Source organism: Salmo salar, chromosome ssa23, assembly GCF_905237065.1.
Source record: "Salmo salar chromosome ssa23, Ssal_v3.1, whole genome shotgun sequence".
Lineage (NCBI taxonomy): Eukaryota > Metazoa > Chordata > Actinopteri > Salmoniformes > Salmonidae > Salmo > Salmo salar.
In genome coordinates this window covers 37,440,312-37,449,754 of record NC_059464.1, presented here as the reverse complement: position 1 = coordinate 37,449,754, position 9,443 = coordinate 37,440,312, and the positions used below count along the sequence as shown (strand labels likewise).

Here is a 9,443-nt window from a genome sequence, read left to right as displayed (position 1 = left end):
TTAATGATATGAAGAGTGCCTTGGTCCTCCTTTCTTTTTGTTGACCAATTTACCCCTTCTACCAAAGAGCACCTTCTATTTACAAAGACCTACTATTGTGGACTCTAGCAGCTCTCCCTTTATTTCTACAAAATCTTCATTGTAGTTAAAAGAAAAAATTACAGACCACTACAAAAACTCCTTCCTTGGATTTTCTTTCACTTGTTTAATCCTGTCTAATCCTCCAACAATGTTTCATGTACAGCTAAAAAGTGTCATTACCCCATGCTTCATATTTAGTACGTTACAAAACACTAATATTAAAACATAAAAAATGCGTTGACTAAGTTATTATTAGAATGCAGCCATACATAGAAAATTGACAAAAATTTTAGTAAAATATAAAAATCTAGAAGTATAAATAGAAATTTGGTCCATTGACTTGGTTGCTATAATATTATTTACATATTAGATGTATTATTTCATACCATTATGCATTTTCGACTTCAAAAGCTCACTGTTACTACAAACAAAATAGCATATTCATTGTTAGATGGAATAATGAGTTGCTCAATGCATTGACTCAACAAAAAATAAGCTAACAAAACATGTTTAACGTAAAAAGTAGCATGTTCCCTTTTTTTGCTTACTGAAAATAAATATGAAAGTTTAGGGCAACAGAGTAAAGCAAATATCTCAAGACAGCAGTATCAACAAAACATCAGAAAAGTCGACTACAATTGTATGCGAGCCATTACAAGTAGGCTACAAAATGAATATACAAAGGCACAGATTACAAGGTCATAGGGTATCATGTCCAGCGGTCTGGAAAATGCATTCAAAGACAGAGAACAGAAAAGAGGGTAAACAGGCAAAGCTGCTGTTTTTAAAAACAGAAAACTGTGAGACAGGCGAGAATCCATACTGACAAGTTAGGGGCCCTGTTGCCATAGGGCGGCAGGTAGCCTAGCTGTTAAGAGCGTTGGGCCAGTAACCAAAAGGTCTCTAGTTTGAATCCCCGAGCCAACAAGGTGACAAAATCCATCGATGTGCCCTTGAGCAAGGCACTTAACCCTAATTGCTCCTATAAGTGTCTGCTAAGTGACTAAAATGTAAATGGTTACACCAGGGACTCAAGGCTCTCTGCGGTGCCCCCTGGGACCGTTCCGTTGTTGTCTGAGGACTGGAGCATCCTCTCGTCCTCCTGTGTGCCCACCAGACTCAGCATGGCTTTGTATAGGAACTGATACTGCTCCTGAATGAGAAATGGAATAGAGAAACTGTGCTGTTGAAGGGAGAATGCTTTTTGACACAAAATGGCCACTGTGCATCAAGCAGGTACAGTCGGTGCTTCAGATTGACTTACAACATCAGTGAAGGTCCTGGGCCTCATGAGGTTGAACATCTTGGCCACCTGGTACACGTCCACAGAGCTCTCCGCCTCTAGTTGGCGCACCAGAGTAGACAGGGCACAGAAGGTTCCCGCAGTAACACCGCCAACCCTGCAAAATCAGACCCACGTCTTGTGGTAGTAAAACTGACCGTATCTAGGGTGTCCAATTAAAAACTATTTTCTAAATTAATATGTTAATTGTGTAGATACTCCTCAAAAGATCATGTGTCTATCATAATCCATTCAAAAGTTATTGGCATTTGTACCCTTGTAGGCTAATGCGACTAAATCAATGGAGGACAGAGAAAGGAAGTGGTAAAAAAAAAGAAAAGGAAAATTGCATCGCGTCAGCTAGGCTGGATTCTGTGCAAGAATTAAGGCTACTGGCTACCTGATAGGCTCACTTTCCCGTTGCACTTGTAATCTTCTCGAATCCGCAAGACATAAAACAATATAGAGGTAAGATTGATATCGATTTTGAGACATGTATTTTCATATTCTAGTAATAGCTTTTCCTATTCATTCAAAATCCCTGTTATTTTTCAAAGATTTCTCACAAAAAAGCCTATCTGTGAAATATTGAGCATGTGCCAAGCTTTTTATTTTCAAAGCCTTTTACATTTAATTCAACTTGTGTCATGCTAATTTAGCTTTTTGCGACCCGTGGAAACATCTTTGAAGACAAGGACCACAAAATGTAAAATCCTCAAGTCGTTACGAGAAACCTGCACTACTATGTCAACAGATATGTCAAATGATAGGTTCAAAAGGCTTCTTAACAGCTTCTATCCCCAAGCCATAAGACTCCTGAACAGCTACCTGGACTATGTGCATTGACCCCCCCACCCCCATTTTTACACTGCTGCTACTGTATGTTTATTATCTCTGCATAGTCACTTTATCTACATGTACATATTACCTCGACTATCCTGTTCTTAACTGACTTGCCTAGTTAAATAAAGGTTAAAGAAAAAAAAAAAAGTAAACTCTTGTCATATTAGCCAAGGGCTACGCCAAACTAGAGTACAGAGCACTAATCCTGTACGTCTTTAGTGAACCTTTACAGTGTTGTCTGTGGTTAAAGCAGAGAATGAAGCACCCTTAGAAGAGCATTAACCCTTTAACAGGCAGCTCAACCCAGGGATTGAGCTCATTTTGACCACCAATTTTAAATTAAATGAAACCTATGAAATTTGTTTGCCATATTTTATCATCTCACCCAATGTAAAATGATCATGTGGTTTTCATGATCAGATTCCCATATATTTTTAAACATGCATTCAAAGATGGAAGTGAACTTGAGCAAAATCAAACCTCATTTACCACAATTGTTTTGTACAAATTGTGTATGAAATGGGAAATTATAATGTAAATGTTGTTGACCTGTTAAACATAATTTAAGAATGATTAAATTACGAATATGTTGTCGTTTTACAATTTTAGGAACTCTTCAAAAATATGCTCTACCAGGGTGAAAGAGTTGTCCATTAAGCGAGACTACAGTGCATTCGGAAAGTATTCAGACCCCTTCACTTTGTCCACATTTTGTTATGTTACAGCCTTATTCTAAAATTGATTAAATTGTTTTTTTCCCTCATCAATCTACACACAATACTTCATAATGGCAAAGCAAAAACATGTTTTTTACATTTCTTTGCTAATTTATTCAACAACAAAAAAATGCAAATATCACATTTATATAAGTATTCAGACCCTTACTCAGTACTTTGTTGAAGCACCCTTGCTAGTGATTACAGCATCAAGTCTTCTTGTGTATGATGCTACAAGCTTGGCACATCTGTATTTGGAGATTTCTCCCATTCTTCTCTGCAGATTCTCTCAAGCTCTGTCACAGGTTGGATGGAGAGCATCGCTGCACAGCTATTTTCAGGTCTCTCCAGAGATGTTCTATCGGGTTCAAGTCCAGGCTCTGGCTGGGCCACTCAAGGACATTCAGAGACTTGTCCCGAAGCCACTCCAGCATTGTCTTGGCTGTGTGCTTAGGGTCGTTGTCCTGTTGGAAGGTGAACCTTCACCCCAGTCTGAGGTCCTGAGCGCTCTGGAGTAGGTTTTCATCAAGGATCTCTCAGTACTTTGTTCTGTTCATCTTTTCCTCAATCCTGACTAGTCTCCCAGTCCCTGCTGCTGAAAAACATCCCCACAGCATGATGCTGCCACCACTATGCTTCACCGTAGGGATGGTGCCAGGTTTCCTCCAGATGTGCGCTTGGCATTCAGGCCAAGAGAATCTTATTTATCATGGAATGAGTGTCTTTAGTTGCCTTTTGGCAAGCTCCAAGCGGGCTGTCATGTGCCTTTTACTGAGGACTGGGTTCCGTCTGGCTACTCTAACATAAAGGCCTGATTGGTGGAGTGCTGCATAGATGGTTGTCCAACTGGAAGGCTCTCCCATCGCCACAGAGGAACTCTAAAGCTCTGTCAAAGTGACCATTGGGTCACCTCCCCGACCAAGGCCCTTCTCCTCCGATTGCTCAGTTTGGCCAGGTGGCCAGCTCTACGAAGAGTCTTGGTGGTTCCAAACTTCTTCCATTTAAGAATGATGGAGGCTACTGTGTTCTTGGGGACATTGGCTAGATTTTTGCTCCGGCATGCTTTGTTGGTGGGACCTTATATGGTGGGACCAATGGTGGGACCATACATAGACAGCTGTGTGCCTTTCCAAATCATGTCCAATCAATTGAATTTACCAAAGGTGGACTTGAATCAAGTTCTAAAAACATCTCAAGGATGATCAATGGAAACAGGATGTACCTGAGCTCAATTTAGAGTCTCATAGCAAAGGGTCTGAATACTGATGTAAATAAGGTATGTTTTTTTTATTTAATACATTTGCAAAAATTTCTAAAAACCAATTTTTCCTTTGTCAAGTTCCGTTTTTGCATCTTTTACTTTCGGTTTTGTACACCAGCTTCAAACAGCTGAAAATACAATATTTTTGGTTATGGAAAATATACTGCTCAAAAAAATAAAGGGAACACTAAAATAACACATCCTAGATCTGAATGAATGAAATAATCTTATTAAATACTTTTTTCTTTACATAGTTGAATGTGCTGACAACAAAATCACACCAAAATAATCAATGGAAATCCAATTTATCAACCCATGGAGGTCTGGATTTGGAGTCACACTCAAAATTAAAGTGGAAAACCACACTACAGGCTGATCCAAGTTTGATGTAATGTCCTTAAAACAAGTCAAAATGAGGCTCAGTAGTGTGTGTAGCCTCCACGTGCCTGTATGACCTCTCTACAATGCCTGGGCATGCTCCTGATGAGGTGGCGGATGGTCTCCTGAGGGATCTCCTCCCAGACCTGGACTAAGGCATTCTCCAACTCTTGGAAAGTCTGTGGTGCAACGTGGCGTTGGTGGATGGAGCGAGACATGATGTCCCAGATGTGCTCAATTGGATTCAGGTCTGGGGAACGGGCGGGCCAGTCCATAGCATCAATGCCTTTCTCTTGCAGGAACTGCTGACACACTCCAGCCACATGAGGTCTAGCATTGTCTTGCATTAGGAGGAACCCAGGGCCAACCGCACCAGCATATGGTCTCACAAGGGGTCTGAGGATCTCATCTCGGTACCTAATGGCAGTCAGGCTACCTTTGGCGAGCACATGGAGGGCTGTGCGGCCCCCCAAAGAAATGCCACCCCACACCATGACTGACCCACCGCCAAACCGGTCATGCTGGAGGATGTTGCAGGCAGCAGAACGTTCTCCACGGCATCTCCAGACTCTGTCACGTCTGTCACATGTGCTCAGTGTGAACCTGCTTTCATCTGTGAAGAGCACAGGGCGCCAGTGGCGAATTTGGCAATATTGGTGTTCTCTGGCAAATGCCAAACGTCCTGCACGGTGTTGGGCTGTAAGCACAACCCCCACCTGTGGACGTCGGGTGCTCATACCACCCTCATGGAGTCTGTTTCTGACCGTTTGAGCAGACACATGCACATTTGTGGCCTGCTGGAGGTCATTTTGCAGGGCTCTGGCTGTGCTCCTTCTGCTCCTCCTTGCACAAAGGCGGAGGTAGCGGTCCTGCTGCTGGGTTGTTGCCCTCCTACGGCCTTCTCCACGTCTCCTGATGTACTGGCCTGTCTCCTGGTAGCGCCTCCATGCTCTGAACACTACGCTGACAGACACAGCAAACCTTCTTGCCACAGCTCGCATTGATGTGCCATCCTGGATGAGCTGCACTACCTGAGCCACTTGTGTGGGTTGTAGACTCCGTCTCATGCTACCAGTAGAGTGAAAGCACCGTGTCGTGGACGAATCAGAATTAGTTGGGTAACATAGGAAATTAAGATGTTTTATTAGTATAATATGCTTATTTGAGGTACTTGTCATTAGAAAGTGTCCATTGGACTCTGGTGTCTTTTCAGTTGCACGTCTACCTTAGCTGGGGCTCAGACACTTGGGGCCCAGAGAGGGGAGAGGTCAGACTTGTCGTCATGGGAATGTGTCTTTACTTATTCTTAAACCATGTGAAGGGATGGCGTGATTAATGGGGAACCAATGACTTGTCTCCACAATGTCTGTGAGCAAGTCACTCCCTCCTTTTCTTTATTGTGGGGAGGATTATGGCAGTAAATGGACCCTTGTATGTCCTCTCTTAGATCTCACACTTATCCTGTGATAATATATGGCCTAGAGGCTCACTCCCCCCAGTGAGCCTGTCCAGGAGTAGGGTCAAGAGGGGGTTTGCTTGAGATGGGAGTATCTAGAGTTGACAATTGATATATGCCATTGGATGAAATAGTTCTGTTCAATACCGTACCAGGGAGGGACGGTTCTAAGGAGACCAGATACTGGGTTATACCATTAATCCTGTTGACATAGCAGTTACTGTCTGATGTGTTTTATGGATATCTGTCATACAAAACTTAACCTTTGTGAACTGTTACTAAGTATCTGTGGTTTGTCAATGTACGTTGAAGGGGGTGTATCGTTGCTATAAATGATCCCTGTAGCCATTCTGTAATCACCTTGTTCAATAGTTCATTCGAGAGAGTGCATTATTGAAGGTCAAGAACTTTTGCAAAAGTATCTTAATTAAGTATTAAAGATGTAGTTTTAACTCGGACTGGTGTGTTTGTAACTCCTCATTTGGTAATGCAGAAATTAGCCACCACAACCGCCAGCATTCAAAAGTGACCAAAACATCAGCCAGGAAGCATAGGAACTGAGAAGTGGTCTGCGGTCCCCACCTGCAGAACCACTCCTTTATTGGGGGTGTCTTGCTAATTGCCTATAATTTCCACCTGTTGTCTATTCCATTTGCACAACAGCATGTGAAATTTATTGTCAATTAGTGTTGCTTCCTAAGTGGACAGTTTGATTTCACAGAAGTGTGATTGACTTGGAGTTACATTGTGTTGTTTAAGTGTTCCCTTTATTTTTTTGAGCAGTGTATATTTCACAGCGGTTAAGATTGTACAATGATTCTCTACATAATGACTGCTTGTTTTATCCATTGTCCATTATTACTAGCTTTGACTTAATACCATTCCTTTAAAGGTGTACTATGCAGAAATAGCGCAGCCATTTCCTGGTTGCTAAAAGTAGAATAGTTAGCCTAATTTCAGTTTATGTGACAAATATTGTCATGGGATTTTTTTGGTCTGAAACAATACAAAATTCCTTTCAAATCCATATTATTATTCACTATCTGCTTGTTATTTTCAATATGTTTCACAATATCATTCATGTCAAGTCAATTTACTGGTATTCTTATCATATAAACTGTAAACGAATTAATTTACATGCATTCTCATATTTTGACACACAAATTGATCATATCAGTCCTCATTTAACTAGGCCTTTCTTCCATTATGAGTAAATGAAGCAGACATAATGTAAATTCAAGTATCATATTTTTAGATGATTTAAAAAGTCTATCCAAATTCCAATACAACATTTGTTTACTTTAATTGGGAAACTCATCCGGCTGGTTGAGATATTTGTGATGCATTATCTATCAAAGTTGTCATGCAAACAAATTCTTCATTTATAGCCTATACTGAGGATAAATACACATAAAATTTGTATTGGTGTGCCAGTTATAAAGGCCTAAGACAGGATTGTCTAAATAGGCCTGGATCAGTACAGTGTTTCAGTTCCAATAAATATTAAGAGTATTGCACATTTGGACATATCTTCTTATCCTCTTAGGTTAAGGTCTCAGAGTGGATCATCTTGAATGTATTAACAGAAAAGAGAGGGAAAAATGTGTTTCAAGAGTATTGAGATGACTCAAGATAGAGTACATGCCTGAGTGCCAAATAGTTGGGGGATGCACTTTTGGGACTTTTCCATTTGTTCCAGGTTTGGAGTGGACATGACCTTATTTCACAGATGCATAATCAATCAGTAAATCAATAGAGAGGTCTTACTGGTCGTGGACCACCGTGGGGCCCTCCTTGGAGGAGCTCTCCTCCTTCACCAGGCTGAGCAGCTCAAAGGTGCTGCTGATAGGGCTGTCTGGGTTGGGCCACTGCGGCGCCCGGTAGTGCCTCACCTCCAGAACATAGTCATCCTGGCCCAGAGAGAGACAACAACACACAATCAGAGAGAAAGTGTTTGTGTGTTCTAGGGTTGCACATTTTGGGGAATATTCGGAAGTGGAAACTTTTTGTGGGAGTTAATGGGAATATATGCAAATTAATATTAATAACATTTAAATGTAGATGTTTTTTGCATTGGATATATTTACTATATCATATGGAGACAGAAACATAAACCTTTTACCTTAAGTAGACATAATTGCAAATGATTAAATCCTTCCAATAGAAATAAAAATAAACGATTTAGTATGAATTGAACTTTAATTAAATGAGTTGACTCTTCACATGATGATTTCACTGAACAACAAAAGAAAGGGAATATTGAATGATCCGCAATGATCCATCGCATCTCCCAAAAACGTTATCAACATACATCTGTAAAATGATAGTCTAGAAACTAAACCTTTGGTTGTCTTCCTCTCAGGCTTCCATGTCTTCTCCCTGGACCTCCTCAATGTCCACCTCTTGAACATCAGACTCTGAGGCCTCATCTTCACTATCACTTTCCAACCTTGTTGAGGATGGCTCGTTGTCAGGCTCAAAAAGCCTCAAATTTTCCCGGATGGCAACCAATTGTTCAACCCTTGTATTGGTCAGCCTGTTGCATGCTTTGGTGTGTGTGTTCCCAAACAAGGACCAGTTGCGCTCTGAGGTGGCTGATGTTGGTGGGATTTGGAGGATGATGGAGGCAACAGCGAAAAGAGCATCAGATCCACAAAGTCCCTTCCACCAGGTGGCTGATGAGATATGTTGGCACAACTGCCATATTGCATCTCCATCCCAAAGCCATTGCTTGGATGTGTACTTCGCCAGACTGCCAAGAACCTTGACCTCATCCAGGCCAAGGTGGCGAGACATGGTAGTGATTACAGCATAAGCCTTGTTGATCTCTGCACCAGACAGGATGCTCTTGCCAGCATACTTTGGGACCAACATGTACGCTGCAGCGTGTATGGGCTTCAGGCAGAAGTCTTCACGCTTTTTGATGTATTTCAGAACTGCAGTTTCCTCTGCTTGGAGCAACAGTGAAGTGGGCAGGGCAGGACGGATTTATTCTCTTACATCTGCAAGCAGAGTCTGAACATCAGACAGGATGGCATTGTCTCCCTCAATCCGTGCAATGGCTACTGCTATAGGTTTCAGGAGTTTCAGGCTGCTTACCACTCTCTTCTAAAATACATCATCCAGGAGGATCCTCTTAATGGGGCTGTCCATATTGGCAGACTGTTATATGGCCATTTCTTGGAGAGACTCCTTCCCCTCCAGGAGACTGTCAAACATGATGACAACACCACCCCAACGGGTGTTGCTGGGCAGCTTCAATGTAGTGCTCTTATTCTTCTCACTTTGAGGTAGATTGCTGCTATAAATTGATGACCCTTCACACACCTAACCATTTCCTTGGCTCTCTTGTAGAGTGTATCCATTGTTTTCAGTGCCATGATGTCCTTGAGGACCAGATTCAATGCATGAGCAGCACAGCCAATG

At 41.7% G+C, this 9,443-nt stretch overlaps 1 protein-coding gene across 2 annotated transcripts in view; it reads right to left on the bottom strand.

The window, feature by feature from the left end:
- Positions 1 to 541: 541 nt before the first annotated feature.
- The window catches only part of LOC106584549 (receptor-type tyrosine-protein phosphatase zeta), a 113,429-nt gene continuing 104,527 nt past the window's right edge, over positions 542 to 9,443 (bottom strand). For both annotated transcript variants that reach the window (XM_014169974.2, XM_014169975.2), the window contains 3 exons: positions 7,785 to 7,927; positions 1,346 to 1,481; positions 542 to 1,234 (listed from right to left, as the gene is read on the bottom strand). In XM_014169974.2, the coding sequence (XP_014025449.1) occupies positions 1,100 to 1,234; positions 1,346 to 1,481; positions 7,785 to 7,927 (414 nt within the window). In that variant the 3' untranslated portion in view covers positions 542 to 1,099. The remainder of the gene's footprint in view (positions 1,235 to 1,345; positions 1,482 to 7,784; positions 7,928 to 9,443) is intronic.